A 26,491-nucleotide genomic window follows, 5' to 3' on the forward strand; every position below is an offset into this window, starting at 1 on the left:
TGAGACCTAGTGTTCATTATCGGCTCGCGCTTAGGCATTTCTAGAAGCCGTCGATCGATATCCCAACTGGACAATCGATCGGCACTGTGAAAGGTGTATCGCTTGATATCTCTACAGGATATCGATCGACTCTTTTTCTGTTCAACAGATGACAGTTGAGATCAGAGATCTAGTTATTTAACCAGTAAGACATCACTGATATCATGCAAGCAACTTGTTAGGCATTTATAGATATTATAATCTCTAATACCTGAATAAAAGCTATATGTCTAGCACTCTTTATCATCTTATAAACAACCATCATATTGTTAGTAAGAGCATCTACCTTACTCATTTAGGATTGTCATTTTACATTTTCATCATAAAAACCAACTTCACCTAGGATTGATTAATTGATTAGATTTAATTGGTTCCCTAACTCCTCGTGATTCGATCCCTAAGTACTACAGCTGAACCTCTTATTTGAGAGAGTAAAACACTATATAGGGTAATTTGGGTGGTATCAACATTCCAAAATGACTAAATTCGTCTGTGCACAATCCAAGATAAACATTGCGAGGATTTCTTGCAAAATCAGGGTGCACCTTATTCAAGTGTTTCCACTTTTTTGCATCTAAGGGATGCTGAATCTCACCTTCCTTCTGAGTATGTTCTGCATGCCATCTCATCGCTGATGCAGTCTTTTAGATTAATATAAGCCTATCCGTAAGAGGTAAGTACCACATCCGTTGGTACGGTACACTATTCCGCCCACGTCCTTGCAGTTTAAATCGTGGCTTCTTGAAAAATCGACACTCAACCAATTCCGCATCTTCCCCCCAGTAGATCATACGGTTGTCTATGCACACATCTATCATCTCCGAAGGTAAGCCAAGACCATGAACCAGTTTCTAAATCTCATAATAAGATTCAGCACATTGACTATCTTCTGGTAAATACTCTTTAAAGCTCTACGATGCATCTATACAAGTTTCAGGTAAGTTATGGTCAGTTTTGATATTCATCATCCGAGCTGCCAATGGCAATTTATAAAGACCTTCTCTACAACCTTCACAAATTGGCCGATTAGTTGCGTCTAGCATTTCGTAGAACCTTTTAGCATCCAAGTTAGGTCCCTTTTCTACTTCTGCAACTAATACTGAGGTTGTTTCACGAAATGCATCTGGAACCATTTTATGCATCCTATCATGACCGAGTACCACATTATCTTCTGGAGGATAACTATTATTAAGATTCAAATGACTAGGTTCTTCCTTATTACCACCATCTTCAAAGCGAGTACTACTACTAGCTTCGTCATTTCTGCTAACACCCTCTCTATGGTTGAACCAAATGTAGTAATATGGAGTAAATCATCTATTTACTAAATGCTTCCAAACCGTTTCACTACAAGCAAACTTGGTATTTTTGCACTTACGCCATGGACAGAACATTTTACCCGTTTCTTGCGTGAGAGGTGTTTTTCCGGCTTGGTACATGAACATCTCTGCGCCGTTAAGAAATTCATCTGTCACTTCTCCCGCTGAGTTTTTGTGTGCATACATCTAACTCTGGATCTCGTAGATATTGCCACCATGAGACTTTTTTTTCTTTTCAATGTTTAGAATGAGAGAGCATACCATATTTATAGGAAATTTTTGAGTTTGGTAGGTGGGAATGTTACTACGGATTTCCTACTACATAAACTTTACTATCAATTAACAACTATACAGACCTACAAACATTTATCACGTTTCAAAGGTCGTATAATTCTCGTTATTTAGATTCTAAATATTCGTTGTTTTGCAGTCGTAAATTTACATCTAGTTTACGACTAAACACAACGACAAATATATTTCGTCGTAATGAAGATGTACCATAACGCCTGCCTTACGATGATTGCTTTTCGTCGTTTATTTACGTCTACCATACGTTGATTGTCCTTTTCGTCGTAAAGTAGAGGTAATTCGACGTAACTTTACGACAACACTTTAGTAGTCGTAATGTTTGGTCATTATGACAGTGTTTTCTTGTAGTGTTTGCGTCGATATGCAAACATCTTTTCATCCGCACCACACAAGCTGCATCTAGTGGTGTCAAAATGAGCTAACTCGCTCAACTCAGCTCAGCTCATGGTGAGCTCGGATCTTTCATGAGGTATCTCAGCTCATCTCATTTATTATATGAGGTTCAATATTTAAACTCAAACTCAGATCATCTAGATCATAAGTTAAATGAGTTAGCTCGTGATCTAATATATAAATAATAATAATAAAATAAAATAAATAAAACAATGATAAAAACAACTTATGTAATATTATTCATAATTTAAATATTAAAACTCCCAAACATAAATATTTAATACTAAATAAAAACAACACATGACAAAAATAAAAAAATCCAACACCTAAAATAAATTAAATAAATTTTATAGATAACTTTTAAAAGATTAATTTCTATATTACTTAAGTATATTTTACATTTTAGTTTTAGAAGATAGATTTAATTAATATAGAAACTGCCTTTTAAGAATATTTGGTTTGACATTTTAATTTTTGAAAGATAAATATGATAAACACATAAATTATTATTTTTACATAAAAATAGAAGTTATCCATATATATATATATATATAGTTGTAAGTATAAAAATGAACAAGCTCATGATCTAGCACATGTTCATTAAAGATCGTTCATATAACTAGTGATCTAATATAAACTCGATCAATAAACTAATTTACAAAATGAGCCTAAAATATAAAGATTGTGCTCATGAAAAATTGAGCTGAGTTGAGATATATTTCATTTTGACACTCCTATCTGCATCACTAACTCAGATGTTTCTGGTCCTGCACTCACCATAAATTTGTGTCGCTGTCTGAGACATTTCTGAGGCCCCACACTAGTACCTATGTTATAGTTATATATCCTTAAGAGAGATGGTTTGATGGTTTTATCATTATAACTACTAGTTCTGGGTATTTCATTTTATTTTATTTTTCAGGTATCCTACTTTATTGTTGGCAAATGTTTCACTAACATCAACATAGTTCTATGATTTAGATAATAAAATGTAATTCTTAAACTTTAAATAGGAGTGTCAAAATGAGCTAACTCGCTAGACTCAGTCAGCTCATGGTGAGTTCGGATCTTTCATGAGATAACTCAGCTTAACTCATTTATTATATGAGTTTCAATATGCAAACTCGAACTCAGGTCATCTAGATTATGAGTTAAATGAGTTAACTCGCGATCACATATAAAAAAATAATAATAATAATTAAAAATAAAATATAGAATATTTTTTATAATATAATTTAAATATTCAGAACGTTAATATTAAATACTGGATAAAACCAATACCTAATAATATATTAAATCAAAGCTAAATTATTGATCTAAAAATATATTCCACATAAGAGTCTTGTGACGATTCATCTTTAAAATTTTCATCTATTCAAATCGTAAAGATATATATCCCGCATGAGTCATAGGAATATTTAATTTTTATATTTTAATTCGAAAGATATATGATTTGAATATTGATATCAATATTCCTTTATATATACATATATATATATATATATTTCTGGTTTTACATTTTGATTTTAGAACATAAATATAATTAATATAGAAACTATATTTTCTTGCAAAGAAAAATAGAAGTCATCCATATATATATTAAATATAAAAACTACCAAGCTCATGAGTTAACTCATATTCATTAAAGATCGTTCATATAAATCATGATCTTATTTAAACTCGATCATTAAACTCATTTATTAAATGAGCTTAAAAATAGAGATCATGCTCATGAAAGATCGACCTGAGTTGAGCCAGCTCATGAGCTATAACTCATTTTGACACTTCTAATTTTAAATGGGTAATAATAGACGAGAAAAGGCTAACCAAGAGATAAAATCTTGCTTATGATTGGACACTACTTCCTAAACAATGATCTCCCTGCAGCTGTTGAGACTCATATGGAACGTCTATTAAGATAGACTAGAGTTTGGCCCGCACATTCATACGCTGTTAGTTTTTATTATACTTTTTATAAATTGTTCAATGATACCTTTAAACATATAAGTTTTTGTTTATTTTTTAGGTTCCTACATACCAGAACCAAACCCACTCATACCTGTAAAAAATCGACTCTAACTCCATCAAAAATTCTATAATATCCGAAAGGATTCTAATTTTAAAATTCAAAAAAAAATTGATACCCGAAATAACTGATCCGTACCTGAACAAATACATGAATACCCATACCTAATTGATTATGTAAATAAATAAAAAGTTCTTGTTTCAAGCATTTGAAATGATTTAATATATTTAAAAGGAGGTACAAATTAAGACTAATTCTTAAACTTGCACAATATTTACAATCCAATGTTACTGAAAATTTAAAAACTTATATTTAATTAATGCTTGTCTCTTTTCCAACAAGTCAATAATTTCTTAAAATAATTTGAGCATTTATATACCAAAAAGACGTGCAGATACTTATTTTAATTATAACTAAAAACGATCAATTGTTTTAAAATCAAATTCATTTCTTTTTTGAGTCCAAATTACTTCCTATAATCTAGCTTACCAATAAATGATATTATATAATTTAATTAAGCTTACCCCTTAAAATCTTCCACTTTTACATTCTTTCATAAATGGAAATATAAACATATATTTCAATTTCAGACTTTGATTATAAACTTTTTGTAACTAATCTAGTAAACAAATACGAAAATATGTGAATAAAATCAGAGAGTATCTGTAATTTCTTTAATATCATTTTTTCACAATTTCAATAATATATGGAATTATTTTATTCATTTATAAAATTTATAGTATAATATTGTTTTAAACATCTGTAGTTATATTTCTCATTATTTTATAAAAAAATAAAAACCACAAAATAATCAATTTTAGAACATATAAATTAAATATAAATTAAATTTTAATATGTTATTGGTAGTAAACTTTAATATAAATAAAAATCTAATTATTTATAAATACAATAATATATATGATGATATAAATTAATGGTAGAAAAATAAAATATAATTAATTATTGTAATAAATAAAATTTTATGTTTTAAAATTCCATTTAAAACAATTATATAATATATGGAAAATGTATATTAATAATTATAAAAACGATAATTTAGCTGTAAAATGTGAAAATAAATACACATAAGGTTGCATTGTTTCAAAAAATAAAAATACATTTGTGCAGATAAATGGGTCGTGTTCTAAAAGTATGGATGAAATCACAATATAAATATAAAGTGTGAAGAAAATGTAAAAGATAGAATAAAATAATTAAAATAGTTGGGTTATGTTTGTAATCTGTCAAATTATTTGGAAAGGGTAATTAATAAAGTAATTAAAATGAGTGAAAATAAAGAAATGAGAGATGTAACAAATCTGTTGAAAATAAGGTTAATTGTATTTGTATTTCAATTTTAATAATATAGATATTTTTATCAGTGGTGAGAGATGTCAATATAAGTTTCACTTCGGAAGTTAGACAACAAAAATATAATACATAAAAAATATTTAATTCTAATTAGTATGAGCTCTTTTGAAATGGAAACCGAAAGTAAATTCATGAAAACTTGCCTTTAAACTCAAAATAGAAACATTATACTAATCGGATAATGTAGAGTTCGGACATGGATCGTAGAATCCCAACAAGTAGAACCAGTAGTTTTAATAATTGTCAGTGTTGGGAATAAATAATTCATGAGGCACCGGTCTTCAATTCTTACCTGGGAAGATTCCAGTTACAGGGTCAATCCTTGCGTCCGGATAAAATGTGAAACTTCTACTAACGGGGATTCTCCGATATTTCAAAGGATTTTAATTTACTTGGAACTAGATGTTTTGCCCGCAAGTGCGGACTTCATCGTCTTTACAAATATTTTATTAATTTATATTTTATTAATTCAAAAAATGCACGGTAGTTTATTATTTATGTTTAAAAAAATCAAAAATCAAATTATATATATATATATATATGTTTATAATTGTGTTAATATTTTAAAAGAAAACATTCACATATTAGAAATATTTTAGAAAATATATTTATACATAATGGTTTTAGTTGGTTACTATTTAATTATTAATAGTTTATATGTTATTTTATATCTTTTATAATTGAAAAAATAAAATTTAAGATAACAACACAATATATAAGAATTATCTTATTTAAATCTTTTTAATTATTTAATTAATTATATATAAAATTCATTAAAGGTAATATTGAATTTAACCACTTAATTATTACAAATTGTTTTATATCTTATTTTAACTTTTATAATTGAAAAAATATTTGAAGATAACAACAAAATACATAAGAATTATCTTATTAAAAAAATATTAATAAAAAATTAATATTGATTTTAACCACTAAATTATATCTAATTTTTAACATTTATAGTAGAAAACTATTTTAAGATAACAACACAATATATAAGAATTGTCTTATTTTTTTAATAAATAATATTATTAATAAATTTCGGTTTTAATTATATAATTATATATATAATTCATTAAGGGTAGAACCGATATTAACCACTCTAACTTTTAACGTGAGAGCTCGATTGCGAAAAATCACTTCGCAAATAATAGTATAGATAACCTATAGAAGGAGAGACCAAACCGTAGAAGAAGGTCCTTCTGCTAAAACCCTAGAATTGGGTTTCTTGATAAGCATGTGGAGATGAAGACTGACCCTTTGATTTATTATTCTTTTGGCGAAGGTCGGTTTCTTAGAAGATGCAATGAAGTGATAAAGCAGGATTCAAAGCCAAGGACTTAACAGTATCTAATTGAAGTTGTGGTAAAGAATCAGAAAAACTGAAACTTAGTATGTTAATTCCAACCTGTACACACACTAGAACTCTATATAAACTGCACCTGCAAATGTAAGATGCATTACTTAGCGGAACACTTATGATTTGTCAAATTTAAATTATTTTGTTTATGAAGACCAATAACTTGAGTTGTGAAAGTAAGTAACTAAGAGACTTTAGATCTGAGCTTTGGTCTTTTCTTCTTCATTGTCCATACTTGGTTTGATTTTGATGGTCTTGTATATACATCTCGGCTAAGGCAGCAAACACTGCTGATCCAATGGGAAGAACATTTTCATCAAGGAAGAAATAAGGTGAATGAACCGAATGCACAGAACCGACTTGTTGGTTTCTGATACCGATTCCTAGATAGTAACCTGGAATTTTCTGTTGATAGAAGGAAAAATCTTCGCCCGCCATTATCTTGTCACCCGGTTTGACATTCTCGGGTCCAACCAAGAGCTTCAGAACCTTTTCAGCGTGCTCGTGTAACTTGTGATCGTTCACAGTTGCTGGGTACATTGGATGATCATCCTCATGCATGTCTATATCCGCTTGGCATCTATGTAGTAGAGCTTCTCCTTCAACCACCTGTAACACCAACGATCGGTTAAGCCCTGGCTTGTTTAGCTAAGCATTTAATTAATATGTTTTGAAGCTACCTCTTTCATCCTGCGCCTCAACCAGGTCATGCCATCCGTTGTAAGACTCCTCAAAGTTCCCCCAAATTCTACATCAGAAGGGCGGGTTTTGATAAACGTAACAGACAGCACCTAAAACCAAAAAAAACAAGTAAAACTCTGTTTAGCAACAGAACAGAAGAAGTATTATCAAGAGGAGAAAGTAAACAAGAGACGTACGTAGCTTAAGAGAGGATCAGCTTCCCTAGAGACTATATATTGCAATGCTAAGATGGTAGAGGAAGCCGCCAAGAGTGGATCAACACAAGAACCACTCATTCTTACACTGAAAATGGTGGTGGATGCCATAGCAGGACCAGAGATGGTTGACACCTGTCCCGTAGGTAAATCATGATTGACATGCAACCCAAAAATGGCTTCAGATTCACCCAAAGCACCCTCTTTTATCATCTGAAAAGCACCAGCCCCACCTTCTTCCGCAGGTTGGAAGAGAAGCCTCAGTGTTCCCTTTTAGAGTTTCAAAAAAATTAAAAAAAAAAAACATTCTATAATCAATCAAAAGCAAGGCAAGGCTCATCCTTTTTTTTTTTTTTTTACATTGAGAAAATGTTTGCGTTTGGTAAGCAACTTGGCAGCACCAAGGAGCATAGTGGTGTGAGAATCATGGCCACAAGCATGCATCTTGCCGTTGACTTTGCTCTTATGATCCCACTCGACCAGTTCCTGCAAGGGGAGAGCGTCCATGTCGGCACGGAGAGCAACAACCGGAGGAGAACCGGACCCGATCTGAGCGACGATTCCTGTTTTCGCGACCGGGTATAGGTACGAGATTCCTAATTGGTCGAGCTCGCGGCGAATGAGGGCACTGGTTTGGTGCAACTCGTAAAGGAGTTCTGGGTTTTCGTGGATTTGCCTTCTCACGGAGATTAGCCAGTCTTTATCTCCCTCAGCTTCTTTCAGCAGTAGACGCGGGTACTCGTACTCGGAAGAAGCGATAACCAGCAATGGTAGAAGAAGAAGCGTTGAGTGTGCAATTGAGCATATAGCCATCTCAAAAAAAACGCAAAGAAGCTGCTGCTATCGAGGAGCGGGTTTAGAAAGTAGACGACGACTTTAGCGCTAAGGTTGGTGGCAAGTACCAATCGGCATTGCTCCTTTTATTTTTGTTTTTTCATTCTTTTTTGAAAAAGCCATAGTATGCATTTTATTACAAAGTTTTGTAATTCACAAAATATATGTGACGTGAGTTTTTAAACATGGAACCACATTTGTTTTATTGTATTTATCTATACCATTAAAAGGGGAGCATTATCATTTTATGTCCTTAATAAAATTTTCATTGCTTCCAAAAATATCCTTATTTTTACAAAAAAATTAATAAAATTCATCAATAGTATTTGAGTCTTTTGGTTTTGGGCTTGCTTATATATATTTAAATGGATTAATAAATAATGGATTTACACATATTTATAAAATATTATTTAATATAAATATTTTAAGTTCAAATAGTAGACATATATATTCTGAAACTAAATTAATCAAAAAATATAATAACATCATAATGTTATTTTCTTAAATCTATGTATCATAAAATTAATTTTAAATCTAAAAAAACACAAACTTATAATAGATTATTAATAACAAAAATAAACTAATACTGTCATATTAATAAGTTTTTATATTATCTTTTATTTGGATGACATAATAAAAACATCATCAAAGTTTAAAGACCACGAGTTTATGTAATATTTAAAAAGTATAAGATTAATTTAATAAAAAAATATTATCAGATATTTTATGTTTTATTGGATCACTAAATATGAGTCCGTGCGTTACAATGGGTTTTGTTTGATATTTTTATTTAATAAAAAACATAAAATAATAAACCATTTTATTATAGTTTTGTGATTTTTTTGTATATGTGTGTGAGATTTATTTAATAGTTAAAAACTCATTTTCACACATAATTTAAATTTAATAATAAATGAATTATTATCAATTTTGTACTTAGGGGTAGAGAAAACATTATACCTAAAAGTTTAAATTGAATATAACCCGAAATAGAAATTACAATAAAATAAAAAGGTTGAAAGTTAAATAACACTAATCGAGTCAATGACAACATTATACACTTTCTTATGTACCAAGTGAATGTTTTATTAAATAAGCTTTTGAAATTTTCTTTTTGCTTGGATTTTTTTTAAAAGAAAATATTCTATTTTATAAATCTTTTTTTTATTCACAATTAAAAAAAAGAATATACTATTGAACACTCTTTTACATTTTTGTTTAGGATTTTTGAAAAATAAAAATTAACGTCATATAACCTTCTCTTCAGAATTTCCAAAAAGGTAAATTGCTATCAAACAATTATTTATGTTACTTCAGTAACTTTAGTATCATGTTCATCATCAGATTCTCTCTTAAAAATATAATCAAATAAGTTTTTACAATTCTATTTTAGTTAGAACTTTAAAAATATGATACAAATCTGTTTTGTTTATGATTTTTTTAAAGGAAAACAATTATCAAATAATTCTTCTACAGTTTTATGGTTTTAGAAAAAAAAATTAATATTTGATAATTTTTTACAATTATATTTTGTCTAGCATTTAGAAAAATAAAATTACTATCAAATAATTATTTCCAGTTAATATTAACTATTTTTTAAAGAGTTTCCATTTTCAAATTCGTTTTTTCAATATTACTAATAGTTTTTACAATTTTACTTGTTAATTAGATAACTTCTCACGGAGATTAGCCAGTCTTTATCCCCCTCAGCTTCTTTCAGCAACTCGTACTCGGAAGAAGCGATAACCACCAATGGAAGAAGAAGAAGAAGCGTTGAGTGTGCAATTGAGCATATAGCCATCTCAAAAAACGCAAAGAAGTTTTATCAAAAAAAAAATCGCAAAGAAGCTGCGATCCGGGAGGGGGTTTCGAAAGTAGACGACGACTCTAGCGCTAAGGTTGGTGGCAAGTACCAATCAGCATTGCTCCTTTTATTTTGTTTTTTCATACTTTTTTTTCTTTTTTGAAAAAGCCATAGTATGCATTTTATTATAAAGTTTTGTAATTCACAAAATATATGTGACGTGAGTTTTTAAACATGGAACCACATTTGTTTGTTTTTTTTTTTTTGACGACAAACGACTATTCTATTACTCAAACTTGAGGTGGTCTGGGTAACCAGACCGGAATAGAATAACCAACAAAATGTAACTTTCTATGGAAGGATCTAGCTATCTTAGCTAAAAAGTCTGAAAACTGATTACGCGCTAGCGGAACATAAGAAATCTTGAAGGCCGGGAAGCATATGAGCAGTGTCTCTATTCTCTTCAATTCCGTAGCAAAACTTGGCCAAGCCTGAGGTTCCTTGATCATTGCGATCAATTATTTGTAGTCTGTTCCGAAGTTCTGGCATGTTGAATGTTGAAGCATATTCTCCATCGCCCATCTGAGTGCTTCCACTTCTGAGTGCAGAGCTGATTCTCTTCTGGCGAAGTTGTGTGAACCCATGAGTTGCGTCTTTCCCCCACTGTCCAACCAGACCCATCCACATCCACTAAATTGAGCAAGCGCTGTCCATAATCCATCTAGTAAACAAATATTTCCCAAGCTTATGACTTGGGGTTCCTGTACAGTACTCTCTTGTACTACTGGAGGTATCGTCACTCACTCTCAGCATATCGAACTAGTTCCAGTGGATCTCTATCTATTCCCCTAAAAAGTTTGTCATTTCGAGCTTTCCAGATGTACCATATTAGCCAGGGATAAGGATCCCTGTCAAGCTCTGGTTCAAGTGAACCATCTTTTTCCCAGAAGAGGTAGTTCATATTCATATAGATACTTGATGCTGGAAAAACACCAGGATTAGTTGGAATCGATGAATGTAACCAAACTTGTAGAGCAGGTGGACATTCGAAAATAGCATGTGTTACTGACTTCTGTGGTTCACCACATCTCTAGCAGTAATTGTCACATTCCATATTTCTCCTTGCTAGATTTCTCGTTACTGCCACATGACCAGTTAACAATTGCCACAGAAGGTGGCAAATTTTCTTCGGCGTCTTTATCTTCCAAGCAAAGGCTTGGAGCTTTGTAATACTTGGCTCTAACATTTGCTTTTCATCTGCATCCTTCAATAGGTTTTGAGCAACCCAATATCCAGACTTGACCGTGTATTGTCTATGTCGTGTGAAGTTCCAGCAATTAAAAATATGATACAAATATATTTTGTTTATAATTTTTTAAAGGAAAACAATCATCAAATAATTCTTCTACAGTTTTAGGGTTTTAGAAAAAAAAATTAATATTCGATAATTCTTTACAATTATATTTTGTCTAGCATTTAGAAAAATAAAAGTACTATCAAATAATTATTTCCAGTTAATATTAACTATTTTTTAAGAGTTTCCATTTTCAAATTCGTTTTTTTAATATTACTAATATTTTTTAGAATTTTACTTGTTAATTAGATAACTTTTAGTAACATGTTTATCATTAAAACTTTTAAGTAAAAATATATATATTAAAAGAGAAGTCATGACTTATTCTATGTGTGATGTTTAAAGTAGATCATCTTTTAGAAATTCATTAATTAACATATACATATCATTTAATTTAACATTATATCTGGATAACTACTTTAATCATAATATATTTTGATATATTTTTGTTTTACATATATATTAAAAAATCCAACAAATTTTTGCAAAATATTTTTAAAAGATCTCAATGCTTAAATTTGATGTAAAGTTTTTTAATAACTTTGTAACTAATACTAAAATCTTGTTATACATTAGTATATACTTATTTATCATTTATAAAAGGAAAAATACTAATTTATCACATTATTTTTTTATTTTATAATCATAATATTTTAAATTAAACTAATTATTATAATGAATTAAATATGAAAAAATTGTATTAAATTGATATATTAATATATTTTATTTTTTTAAATAAAAATACTTATGTTAAAATAATATAGTATGTTAGTAAAACGGGTTTCACACAATAAATTATATAATACATGTGTACAAATTAACATATCTTAAATTACAAATATAAAAATATATTATCTAAAATGAATAAACATAAAAATTGCTAAAAGGTAATCGAGACTTTGAAGTGGAGGTAAGAATTTAACTTAAATTAAATATAAATTAATTTAAAAAAATATTTCCATGTAATTTTGAATCCTTTAATAATAAAATGCAAATTTAATAGGATAAATATATAATAAAAATGATAAATATATGTGATGGTTTGCAACAATTAAATAATTACGACATGTAAACTACAAAATTATTGGATTTAAAATAATTATATAAACATTTAAATATATATTTAACATCAATATATACTACTAATAATGTAAAACAAGTATCTATAAATATATATAAATGAAATGAAAACCCGGCATGGTTACACGGGTCATTATAGTTACTATTAAATTTGCTGGTCAGGATTTAAAAAAGAAAAAAAAAAGATCATGTTTGGTTAAGATTAAAAAGGAAAAAAAAAGTTTTACAAACCCATAATATTAGGTGAGATACGTCAAAACAGAACTAACATCACATATTACAACCAATACTATTAAATTTATTAGTTGAGCCCAACTAGGAATGGCAAAAGAACCTGCGGCCCGCGGGCCGAGCCCAAAACAACTTGTGGCGGGGCGGGTTTGGGCCGTGATTTTCTCAACCCGCATTGTGGCGGGCCTCGCGGTACAAGACTTTTGCGGTATGGGCTCTTCGCGGTTTGGGCCCAAGAAGACCGCGGGTTAACCTAATGGTCCCGCAGCTTCTTCTCTCCTCATTTCGCTGCCGCCTGAAAAAGAAAAGAGAGAGATAGCGTGAGAGACTGAGAGAGACGAGTCGGCACCGAGTGAAAGGGAGCTCCGGCGACGGCGAGAAGCTCCGATACTCTTATCTCGGGTTGTCAACTTCACAGATCAAGCTTGCATGTTCCGGAGAGAAGTTCTTGTTTCAAACTGTCAAAGAACTCCGTTTCCACCGTAAATCAAGATCCATCTCCGGCGAAGGCTTTTTCTGCGACGGTGACGACATGCATCTCACTGGTAAGTTTCTTGTTCTTGGCGTTGAGATCATATTTTTTTCTCGGATTGTACTCTAACAGTTTTATTTGTTTGCACTTTTCAGGTGGTGAAACGCGGATGGTGTGGTTGTCTATGATGCTCCGGTGACCGTGTATGGTTGTCTATGATGCTTCCGGCGATCCATTCGCCTTCTATCTCCTCCGGTTTAAGCTTCTTCGAGTCAACCATCCGTCGTTGCGATTCTTGCGACATGGTTCCACCGAAGACGAAGTTGCAACTCCGGCCATGGTTTCTTCATCGACGGTGTTCCTGGGCTCTCCTGCGGTCCATGCATGTCAAAGGTAAGGGAAGATTCTTGTTGTTTACTTAATATAGCTCTGTACCTAAAAAAAAAAACATATGAAAATTTGGTGTTTGATATATGAAAATTTGGTGTTTGATTAATATAGCTCTGTACTTAATATAGCTCTGTAGCTCAAAAAAAAACATATGAAAATTTGGTGTTTGATTAATCTCCATGGCTGATGAAATAGGGTCCTGTTCGTGCGAGCTTGGTGGAGAAAGTGCAAAGCTTAAACAAGTAGGCGGATGGTGGTGGAGGATCTAGCTGCTGTAGGCTCAAATGGCATCGTAGGTGTTCACTTCATGTATGTTTTGGTCGTACACCAGCTAGATCCTCCACCGCCACCTGCTTCCTTGTTTAGTGAAGGAGTCAACACGGAGCTTCCAAGATTGTAAGGTGTTACTACAAAAGAGATTTGAAAGCTGTGTAAGTTGTCTATAATTCTTAGCTTGATGTAAACTCTCCTTGATTCACTCTCTGATTTGTGTTTTTGTTTTGTATATCTCGAGATGATGAGTGATTTGTCAACGAAGGAGACTTATGTTGTGAGTAGGAGCTCCATCGGTTATAGCTGCCTTGAAGATGATGGAGTTATGGTGAGCAAGGAGATGATGAGTGATGGTGAACAAGGAAGGAGAAGACAAGTACATACAGCAGCTGCTCCAGGTTATGTGTGATAAAACAATCTTGTTTAGCTAGGTTTGCTTAGGTTATCGGATCACTGTCTTGTTGAACATAGATAGATAGATAGACAATCTTGTTTAGCTAGGTTTGCTTAGGTTATCGTTAGGAATGTGTTTTGTTTTGGTGCTTGTCCTCAAACAAGTTTAAATTAAATATTATCAAAATTTAAAAAACCCTAATAGGCTAAGTTTTAATTATATTATAATTAATTTAAAAATTTCCAAAATATTAAAAACCCTAATAGGCTAATAGTCCCACGTTCACACGACTTCACCTCAAAAAAAAAACCTAACGCAAAACTTCAGAGAGACAGAGACCATGGGATCAAGGAGCGATTCAGAAGAGCAGTTCACGATGGATACTAACTACACTCCACCATCAACATTGGACTTCGCGAGTCAAGCTACTCTAGATGTTCTTGCTGCGCTTGAAGAGAACTCTGATCCAAGGGGAGAAGGTGGTGTAACTTCTGATGCTTTTGGTGCAAAGACGCAAGCAAGCAAGAGAAAGGTGATGAGCCTTGACGATGAGACAGATGATTCTGATGTTGAAATCACTCCACCACCCCAAACAAACATGCCTCGCAGAAAGAGCAGATTTGGAACAGCCACGGGGAAACCCATGTTGCAGTCCACAATAGATGGTGGAATAGGCTCGTCCTCACAGGCGTGCAGAAAGAAGAAGCATGTACCTGTGAAATCAGTGATTCGGGGAGGGAGAAGGAAGCCATTGACTCAGTCGCAAAAGGGCAAGGCCAAGGCTACCACTCCGCAAAAGAAGAAGAAGGTCGAGGAGATACCAGACTTTGATGACTCATTGGAGGAAGAGGAGGTGGATGAAGAAGAGGAGTTGAATGAAGAAGAAATCGAAATGGACAATAGGCAAAGATCAGATGTGTGGCCTGATTTCACGGTGGTCCACAAACCGAATGGGACGATGAAAGCTCAATGCAATCATTGCAGGAATCAGTATGCTTGGCATTCCCACTCGCATGGAACCAGTGGGCTGAGAAGGCATCGTTTTAGATGTAAGGTGTATCAAAGGAAAAATAGAAATCAGCAGAAGATCAATTTCGAGGGGAAGTTACATTCTGGCAAGTATGATCATACCGTCTTTCGGCAGATGGTAGCTAAGACGATAGTCCAGCATGATCTACCATACTCGTACGTAGAGTATGAGAAAGTGCGAGAAACTTGGACGTATTTGAATCCTGATGTGCAGACCATTTGTCGAAACACGGCTAGATCAGATGTATATCGACTATATGAAAGCGAGAGAGACGCATTGAGGAGAGACTTAGCTACACTTCCTGGTCGAGTATCATTGACATCTGACTTGTGGACATCAATAAAACGTGAAGGGTACATGTGTGTGACTGCACATTACATTGATCGGAACTGGAAGTTGAACAGCAAGATCATCACGTTTTGTGCTCTAGCGCCACCACACACTGGTATGAATGTTGCTATGCAGCTTCTTGAGTCGATGAAAGAGTGGGGAATTGAAAAAAAAGTTTTCTCTGTCACATTGGATAATGCTACAAGTAATGACTCGATGCAAGATATTGTGAAGTCCCAGTTAATGTTGACTGATGACTTGGTGTGTGGAGGAGAATTTTTCCATGTAAGATGTGCAGCTCACATACTTAACCTTATAGTGCAAGATGGGTTAAAGGTTATTAAAGGCGCTTTGCACAAAGTAAGAGAGAGTGTGAAGTATGTGTTATCATCTACATCGCGGGAGGTGTTGTTCGGAAAAGCAGTGGTTGCTGCGAATGTAAAAGAAACTCGAGGGCTGATATTGGATGTCTCGACCAGATGGAACTCCACTTACTATATGCTGCAAATTGCAGTAAATTACCGTAAGGCATTTGAGAAGTTGGAGTCATTTGACAAGCGAGGTTTTACAATGGCGCCCACAGCTGAAGAATGGACAAGAGCAAGTAATATCTGCAATTTTCTGGGGCCGTTTGCTGTGATCACAAAGATGATGTCTGGCACTAATTACCCGACATCTAATTTGTATTTCTATCAAGTTTGGATGATCCATAATTGGCTCCGGAATAATGAGGAAAGCGATGATGAGGTTGTCAGATTCATGGTGCCACCAATGAAGGAGAAGTTTGACAAATATTGGGATGATGTCAGTGGTCTTTTTGCAATGGCAGCAGTCTTTGATCCGCGATTTAAGCTATCAATTGTTGACCATTGTTTAGGGAAGCTTGACATGACAACAAAAGATGTTAAGGTGAAGAACTTGCGTGAGAGGCTCAGCATTCTCTTTGAGTCTTATGACAAAAAATCGAAGGTAAACTCCCCTTCTACAGAGCCACGTGAGATGGTTCCACCCAAAACATGTGAGCCAGTGTCCACTGAAATGTTTGAGAACTACACTGTGAGTGTTCTTTTTACAAGTAACTAGTATGTTTATTATTTTTCATAACTGCAGGTCTTAGATATTTTTCTAAAAACTTTTATAGGATTTTTTTGCATTTCGCAAAGTCAGTGGTGTTGGGAGTGGGAAGACACCTCTAGAAACATATCTTGATGAACCACCATTGGAAGTTTCCAGTTTTAAGAGCTTGAATATTCTTGACTTCTGGAAAGATAATGCTCATCGCTATGGTGATTTGGCTGGTATGGCTTGTGATCTATTAAGTATTCCAATCACAACAGTTGCTTCCGAGTCTTCTTTCAGTATTGGATCAAGAGTTCTCAACAAATACAGGAGCCGTCTACTCCCAAAAAATGTGCAGGCTCTGATATGCACTAGGAATTGGATCAGGGGATATGAATCATATCAAAATGGTAATTAATCTAGATTATCAAGCATATATTTTTTTTTATGAATCAAAATGGCTTTTACTAACTTCAATATTAATACTTGCAGAAGAAGAAGTATTTGGTGAAGAAGATAAACCCCCATCAGTTGAATCAGCTGTTGGTGATAAAATGGAAGTTGCAAAAGTGTGATTTGAGTTGTTGTTTATTTGACTTACTGTTTCTTTTCATTTGGTGTTTTCAGTTGCTGTTTTTTTAATGACATTGTTTTAGTACTTCCAGCTTTGAATTGGTGTTTGGTTTTAATTTTATAAACTCAGAAAACAATAGCATTTGGTTTTTTATGAAATAATGAATTATGTTTTCATTGCTTTAAAAATAATTGTGTCGAGACTACATTTGTTACTAGGGAAAATATTTGATACGGTGCATTATGTTTTATATTCATGGGAGTCAAGAAAATATGAAATTTAGTTCATATTAGATATGAAATTTACAAAGTTTTGTTTGATAATTTACAGGCTATGAACTTATGCAGATTGAAGATTGAAGATTGAAGATAGCCCGCGGGACAGCCCGTTTGGTTCAAGACTTTAGGCGGGACGGGATTGGGCCGGGGTTTAGGAGTACCGCAGCCCGCGCGGGACTGGACCGCAATGTACCGCAACTCGATGAGCCCGCTGCGGTTCGGGACGGGACAGGACGGGACGACCTGTTTGACATTCCTAAGCCCAACCAAAAAAAAAGTATCTAAATGTAACTAACTGCATACAATATATATACTGTATAATAATATAACTGCAACGAAAAAAAGAAAAGTGCATATAGCTTAATATATATTCAAGATCTGTTCGTCCAGGCGACTTGCCTAGAAGTCGTCAGGGTCAGGTCAATTCAGGGGTTCATTTTGCATTTGACTTTTAATTTTTTTTCTAGACGACTTACATGTTAGTCGTCCAATTTTTTTGATAAAAAGAAAATCGAAACGACTTACATGTTAGTCGCCTAGGGAAAACGGGTTAGTTTGGCATTTTACCGGAATTTGTCAGAAATTTAATTTTTCCTCGACGACTTAAAAGTTAGTCGTCCAGTAGAAAATTAAAAAAAAAATTGTTTTTTCTAGACAACTAACTTGTAAGTCGTCTCAGGTTAAGTTTTGCAATTGAAATATTAAATCAAAAAAATTCTAGACGACTTACATGTTAGTCGTCTCGAGTTTTTTTACCTAGTAGACTAACTTGTAAGTCGACCATAATTTTATTTCGAGATTATGGTCAAATATTGCTAATCTTGGACGACTTACAGGTTAATCGTCTAGGTAAAAAAAACTCGAGACGACTAACATGTAAGTCATCTAGAATTTTTTTTTGTTTAATAGTTCAATTACAAAATTAACCTGAGACGACTTACACGTTAGTCGTCTAGGCAAAACAAAATATACTTTTCTTAATTTTCTCAGGAAAAGTCAAATTTCTGACACATTCTGGTCAAATGCAAAACTAACCTGTTTTCTGTAGACAACTAACCTGTAAGTCGTCTCGATTTTTTTTATCAAACAAAGTTGGACCACTAACCTGTAAACCGTCTAGGTTAAAAATCAATTGCAAAACTAACCTAAATGGACAACTTCCTAGAAGTCGTCCAGACGACCTCCGTGGAAGTCGTTTGTGTCAATGTTTAATAAAATTTCATTTTCTCTAAACCTATAAAGACTTTTTAATATGTTTTGTTAATTCATGTATATTAGTCAATTTTAGGGCTACTGAATGAAATTTATAACTTAATTGGTGATATTTACGAGGTTGCCAACATTCATGTTATTTAAAGTTTTTAACTGATCCAAGAAGACTTCCGTGGAAGTCTTCTACGCTAGTTTTTAATTCTTCTACGCTAGTTTTTAAGTCTTCTACACTAGTTTTTGAATAACTTGTATTTTTAAGAGTGATAAGTAGCTTTAAGATATGTAAACCTAATATTTTTGAAATATGTTTTCTCTCTTATTTTTACTAAATTTGACTAAGTTTTTCAACACAAACTTGTAAAAATGTGATATAGTTTGACTAGTTACTATTGTTTGTTTCCCTCTCTTAAGTATTATTGGTATAGACACCAATGATGATTATTGTTATGAGTTGGAAGAAGGGTTAAAATGCTTCTTAAAATTTTGTACTAATATGAGGCTACGAACATTCTTGTTTATTAAGATGAGAAGAAGGCCATTGGAATTTATTATTGCATACGAGATATCCAAATATTAGAAAAATCTATTGAAGTCAATTATTTCATTGATTTGTTAATGTGTAAACACATTGTTAGCACATAAATTACATCTTGGGAAACATTATTACTGATTTTACAAAAAATTCACAACTAAAGGAGTACACATGCAAATCACAAAACATACCACAAACAAAACTATTTTAGACCAGTCATCTACAAAGACAAGCTTGGACTCCGCTTGATATGGAAGAAGACTTCGTCAAAAGACTTCTAGGAAGTCCAGAAGTCCAGATGACTTGACTTCCTGGAAGTCCAGACGACTTACAAGAAGTCCAGACGATTTACTTCCTGGAAGTCATCTGGCGCATTATATTTTAGACGACTAACAGGTAAGTCGTCCCAGAAGTCTTTAAGATCTGAAAATTCTGCATATCCAAATCCAAATCTAAAAAGCATGCACATCTAAAAACGTTCAAATGGCTTAAAACAGAGAAAATGAGTGGAAGATATAATTTTATAGAACACACAACGTACATGTCCAAGTGGAAGATGAGAACCATCTGATTAAAAACCTTGCAAAAAAAGATAGATTAGTGAGAAAGAAATGAGACAAAACTAAAAAATTCATATAAAGTTTGGTGTTTTCAAGTCAAAGAGATTAGAGTGGGTTTGAAGAGTTTTAGTTTGGGAAAATGTAAAAAATGTATACAACAGGAAGTTATCAAATGAAGAAAAATCATACATAAAAACTTGCCAAAACGCTTAGATATTTTATGAAAGGGAGAAACATGGGAGAAGACTCCGTCAGACGACTTCCAGGAAGTCCGCTTCCAGGAAGTCCAGACGACTAACATGTAAGTCGTCCAGAAGTCTTCCAGATCTGAAACAAGATAAATTAGTGAGAAAGACATTAGACAAAAACAATAAATTGGTATAAATTTTGGTGTTTATAAGTCCAAAGAGATTAGAGAGAGGTTGGATTGTTAGCTCAATTACCAGGAGGTCATCACGTGGTTTAGCCTGTTCGGCCGTTGCTTCCTCCCTGAATGAGATCTCGTCTGGATAGGATGAGATTTCCATCTCGCGTCTGATTGTTGAGCGGTTTTTGCGGGTAAGATTGATCCGTACCCCCTCCTTCTAGCGCCAAACTGTGGGAACCGAAATTCGCACCGTCAATATTTCGTATATTTTAGGAAAGTAGGAAAACCCTAATTTCCCAGAGGTCCCGGATTTCTGAGAAACCACACGTCAAGCATTCAGAACACGACAATAACGGAAAATAAAAATAAAAATCATAAAAAGAGAGCAAGAAGGATTTTATTCCGAATCTGCGTATGAGCGTAACAACGACAAGGTAACGTGCTTCGGCTATGAGAGCTGTCGGCAAGATCCCTAGTTTTAATATCCGAAGGTGGCTAAACCTAATTGAGTCGCAGCTCGGAAAAAAAAACGGAATTTTTTTCTGCGGAATATTCCATTTTTTCCGATCTCCACGATTATCTGCGGAAAGTTTCCATTTTTCCGCGGAAACTGATGCTTATCCTCCAAGCATAAACTGTCATAAGGTTTATGGATTTTTAAGAAATCGCAAGTGGGCCTCGAATCAAGTTTAAGGACCTCTTTGGGCCGTATTTTTGATTAAGACTTTTTACGATTTCTCCGATAAGGTTAAGTTTCCGCGGTTTTATCGTAAACCAAACGTACGATTCAATTTGATCGAGAGATCAAGAAACGGATAGTCGTGGATTGCGAAGAACGGTTTTACGGATAGTCGAGAATGCATAGTTTTACGTCGTATCGTTGTTTTGGAAGACTTTGCACATTTCGGAGAATGATCGATGCACGAACGTTCGATCGCTATAGCGACCGAACTTTGTCCGCAGCTCGGTCGCTATTCCCGAACTCGGTCGCTATAGCGACCGAAATTCGTATGATCCTGCGATTATAAAGTTCATATTCTCGTGTTTCGACGATTCTTTGTTATCTTTGATGATCGTGTTTTGACGAGAACTTTATTTAATTTGCGGAACTTTTCGCAAGATATTTTATTTTTACGATTTTCTTTCGTAAAAATAAAATAAAATTTATTTTATCGAATGTTTTGATACTAACTTCGTAATGACGGCTTTTGACCCCAACAGTATAGCTTTATATTTATGCTTAAAACATAAATAGTCAACATTTATTTAAATTCTATACATGTTTTTTTAAAAATTATTTAATATTATTTATCAAAAACAATTTAATAAAATATTGTTATATAATACTTATTTGGCATAGGGCATAAAAATGTCTTGGCACGGCTCTGTTGATTAACATGGAAAGTGGCAGAAACACTGGCGCCTAGGGAATTTATAATCGCAAGTACCACGTATTGCTTTCTCGACTGTGACGCAAAACCGGCAATTATTATCCTTCATACAAGATCTTGTCCCTGAGCTAGGCGTCCTCTTGCATGTCTTCTGCCCTTCCACCATCGTTTGTTCTTCTTTATATATATACATGCATAAATAAGTCAGGGTTGATTATCAAATAATCTGAAATTTAATAAATAATATAACTTGCTATGTATATAATAATGTCAATACTTTTTTTTTAATAATGTCAATACTTACCAAAAGCAGAAAAGATAACTAGAACAACGAAGAGGAAGGTGATGATGGAAGCAAACTTAGCCATGCTATGTTCTACTTTTTACTCTTTTTTTTTTAATTTGAAGGTATGTTATGTGTATTGTATGAGGAACTGAGCCTAAGATGATTTTGTATTTATAATGACATGATGGCTAGTTTAGACGAGAAAAGGCTAACCAAGAGATAAAATCTTGTTTGTGATTGGACACTACTTCCTAAAAACAATCATCTACCCGCTGCTGCTGAAACTCATATGGTATCTCCATCCTTAAGATAGAAAGTTTTATCACTAGTGAAAGATCAATTTAAGTCACACATCGAAAATTAAACAAAAGAAAGTCTAATATATAAAAAGAAGTCTAACTCTAATTAGGATAAAGCTTTCTGAAAAGAAAACAAAAAGTAAATCTATGCGGAATTTTCCTTTTAAATTTAAAATGAACAATATCGTAATTCCAACAAGTAGAACTAGTAGTTTTAATATATCTCAATATATGTTTATTAATGCAGTTTCTCCACAAGCTACCTCCTCCGTTAGGGAACTCGAACGCAAGGTTTCTCACTTCCTTTACCTCTAAACCTAATATCATTTCCCTCCGCTGCTTGTCGCCGCTGTCTCTCGATTGTTCCACCGAAGAAGACTCGACACAACCCACCTTTCTTCTCTCCGACAACCACCACCACCGGTTCTCAATTCACTACCGCGAAGACTCAGCCATCCTTGTTCTTGGCTTCTAGAGCTGCTTCAAGAGGATGGATACTGGAGAAAAGACCAATTCTTCGTTATGATTCGGTTCCTCCGTCGCTCCTCAAGGTGATGATGGAAGCAAACTTAGCCATGCTATGTTTTACTTTTTACTTTTTACTTTTTTTTAATTTGAAGGTATGTTATGCGTATTGTATGAGGAACTGAGCCTAAGATGATTTTCTATTTATAATAACATGATGGCTAGTTTAGTCTTTTACTTTTCATCATACAATAAAGTTTAACCACAAGAATTGAAACACATATCTATTATTTAGGTAATTAGAGGCATTCTTAAACTTCAAGTGGGTAAAATAGACGAGAAAAGGCTAACCAAGAGATAAAATCTTGTTTGTGATTGGACACTACTTCCTAAAAACAATCATCTACCCGCAGCTGCTGAAACTCACATGGTATCTCCATCCCTAAGATAGAAAGTTTTATCACTGGTGAAAGATCAATTTAAGTCACACATCGGAAATTAAACAAAATAAAGTCTAACATATAAAAAGAAGTCTAACTCTAATTAGGATAAAACTTTCTGAAAAGAAAACAAAAAGTAAATCTATGCGGAATTTTCCTTTTAAACTTAAAATGGACAATATCGTAATTCCAACAAGTAGAACTAGTAGTTCTAATATATCTCAACATATGTTTATTAATGCAGTTTCTCCACAAGCTACCTCCTCCGCTAGGGAACTCGAACGCAAGGTTTCTCACTTCCTTTACCTCTAAACCTAATATCATTTCCCTCCGCTGCTTGTCGCCGCTGTCTCTCGATTGTTCCACCGAAGAAGACTCGACACAACCCACCTTTCTTCTCTCCGACAACCACCACCACCGGTTCTCAATTCACTACCGCGAAGACTCAGCCATCCTTGTTCTTAGCTTCTAGAGCTGCTTCAAGAGGATGGATACTGGAGAAAAGACCAATTGTTCGCCATGATTCGGTTCCTCCGTCGCTCCTCAAGACTCCACGAGATTCTTCCTGTAAAATTTTTGAAAACTTTATCTTCCTATATATATTCAAGAAAATCAAGAACCTCTATTTTCTAATGTAATCTAAGGTGATCGATCCGTGGAAAGGCTAGACCCTTCACGAATCAACGAGACTAACTACGAGAAGATCTTAAGGCTTCTATGTGCGGAAAGATCGATGAACGAAGAGGTTTTAGCTTTACCATCAATGATTAATGATTATGAGATAAACCCGTCTTTAAGAATCTGCAAGTCTATCATCCACGGTTAAACTGACAATGGCAAGTTCGAGGAAGCAATGTTATACTTGAATCAGATGAAAGAGAACGGTGTGTTACCGGAAACCGAGACATACGACAGGCTGATTGAAGGGTACGGTAAGTGGCAACTGTACGGTGAGATTGTTTTGTGCGTCAAGAAAAATGGAGGCCGAGGGTTGTGCTCGTGACCACGTTACTTATAATCTACTCGTGTGCGAGTTCGCTCGAGAAGGGTTGCTTAAGAGGTTGGAGAGGATGTATCAGAGCTTGATGTCGAGGAAGATGACTCTGGACCTTGTTACTTTGGAGTCGATGCTTGGAGCTTATGCAGAGTTTGGGGTGTTGGAGAAGATGGAGGAGACGTATGACAAGATTCTGATATTTGGGATTTGTTTGGATGAGGAGTTAGTTAAGAGGATAACGTGTGATTACATTGATAAACTCATGTTCTCGAGGTTCGATGATTTGTGATGTGGCATTCGGAGGAGCGATCTGGCTTGGTGTCTGAGGGGTCTATGTCAAGCATATCTTGTGAGTCGGAATGTTTTGGATTACCTTGAAAAAGAGATGAACGAAGCGAGAATTCCTTGGAGTACAACTTTTGCTAATATTGTTCTTTTAGCTTACTTGAAGATGGGGGATTTTAAGAGCATTGAACTGTTACTCTTTGAGATAGGGAAGAGACGTGTGAAAATTGATCTTGTGACTGTAACAATTGTCGTCGACTTGAGCGTAGCTGGGTTTGAGGGTACTGCAGTTTTTATGAACTGGAAAAAGAATGGGTTTCTTGATAAGCCTGTGGAAATGAAGACTGACCCTTTGGTTCATGCTGCTTTTGGGGAAGGCCAGTTTCTTAGAAGCTGCAATGAAGTGATGAAGCACGATACAAAGACATGGAGTTATCAGTATCTATTAGAAGTTGTGCTTAAGAATCAGAAAACCGAAACTTAAAAAACATATATGTGTATGTATATATTATATATGTGTATATAATGTACGGTTCTTAGCTTTATGGAAAAACCCAACCGAAAGTTTCTTATTTAAGAACTTTTCGGTTGGAATTTTGGTAAAGCTAAGAACCCTGCATTATATACGCATATATAATATATACATACATATATATGTTTTTAAGAACTTTTGAGTAAGAACCTTGGAATAATGATGCTCTTAGTATGTTAATTTCAATGTATAGATTGCACAATAACTTTATTTGTGAAAGATAAAAGTAATTGAGAGGCTTGCATTGTCGCATGATACAATGTTTCATATGCCTCAATAATGTTGGTGAACATATTGGCCATAAACAGAGATCTACATATATGAGAAGAGCCACAAAATTCAAACCAAAAAGAGTTCGAGAAAAATGGTGCGGATAAAGAGTTTATTCTGTTTAGAGTAGGACGACGAGGTTGTTCTTGGTATGGCTTAGCACAACCGTTAGTGAATCTGTCTCTGTAATAGTTGGTTCAAAGTTTAGAATGGAAAAGAAATGGAAAGAAAAATGTTGATATGAAAGAAAGAAGCATGATGCACCCAGTAATATTGATGCATCAGATGCCACGTGTAGTGCTCGTCCCATTGTCATGATGAAATAATTTTATATCGTACATAAAAGTTAACATAAATGCATTAACACCAAATCAAAAATTTTGGGTTGATTAACATTGCCGTGGATAGTAAGGCAGATATGAACATTCGTTTATGTCAAAATAAAAAAATATTAGAAAATTTACAGGCAATAATTACACATAAATTATTTTACAAGTTTGGTTTATCTGAAAATAAACTTCTTTGATAAGCATTTTTATTTGAGCCTAGCTATATCAATTGGGCATAGTTATAACTTAAAATAATTTTAAAAGTAAATTAATTATAAGCATATTCACATTGATTTTTTTTCTGCCTTGTTTGACTGTATATGTAATTTTATACAGTGTCATTTTCTTTTTTACCCTTATTTTTTTCTTTTTAACTATCTCTTTCTCTTTATTTATTCATTAAAGCCTACTTTACAGCTATATATAAAATAGTTTATATTAAAAAAACTATTTTGTATGTATAGCTTTATATTTATGCTTAAAACATAAATAGTCAACATTTATTTTAATTCTATACAAGTTTTTTTAAAAATTATTTAATATTATTTATCAAAACAATTTAATAAAATATTGTTATATAATACTTATTTGGCATAGGGCATAAAAATGTCTTTGCAAGGCTCTGTTGATTAACATGGAAAGTGGCAGAAACACTAGCGCCTAGGGAATTTATAATCGCAAGTACCACGTATTGCTTTCTCGACTACGAT

General features: G+C 33.5%; 2 protein-coding genes and 1 pseudogene across 2 annotated transcripts; 2 read left to right on the top strand and 1 right to left on the bottom strand.

The window, feature by feature from the left end:
• Positions 1 to 6,828: 6,828 nt before the first annotated feature.
• LOC130500653 (IAA-amino acid hydrolase ILR1-like 3) lies at positions 6,829 to 8,631 on the bottom strand. Its single transcript, XM_056995590.1, has 4 exons — positions 8,074 to 8,631; positions 7,696 to 7,983; positions 7,498 to 7,608; positions 6,829 to 7,426 (listed from the first exon to the last, which is right to left on the bottom strand). The coding sequence occupies exons 1-4, from the start codon at positions 8,524 to 8,526 to the stop codon at positions 7,040 to 7,042; spliced, it is 1,239 nt and encodes a 412-aa protein (XP_056851570.1). The 5' UTR covers positions 8,527 to 8,631; the 3' UTR covers positions 6,829 to 7,039.
• A 5,912-nt stretch (positions 8,632 to 14,543) lies between these two features.
• On the top strand, positions 14,544 to 17,546 carry LOC130500654 (zinc finger BED domain-containing protein RICESLEEPER 2-like). Its single transcript, XM_056995591.1, has 3 exons — positions 14,544 to 16,961; positions 17,047 to 17,374; positions 17,457 to 17,546. Exons 1-3 carry the CDS (start codon positions 14,886 to 14,888, stop codon positions 17,537 to 17,539), a joined length of 2,487 nt encoding a protein of 828 aa, XP_056851571.1. The 5' UTR covers positions 14,544 to 14,885; the 3' UTR covers positions 17,540 to 17,546.
• Positions 17,547 to 22,704: 5,158 nt separating this feature from the next.
• Positions 22,705 to 25,134, top strand: LOC108850584 (pentatricopeptide repeat-containing protein At4g14190, chloroplastic-like; annotated as a pseudogene).
• The last annotated feature ends 1,357 nt before the right edge of the window (positions 25,135 to 26,491 follow it).

Source organism: Raphanus sativus, unplaced genomic scaffold (genome assembly GCF_000801105.2).
Source record: "Raphanus sativus cultivar WK10039 unplaced genomic scaffold, ASM80110v3 Scaffold0008, whole genome shotgun sequence".
NCBI lineage: Eukaryota > Viridiplantae > Streptophyta > Magnoliopsida > Brassicales > Brassicaceae > Raphanus > Raphanus sativus.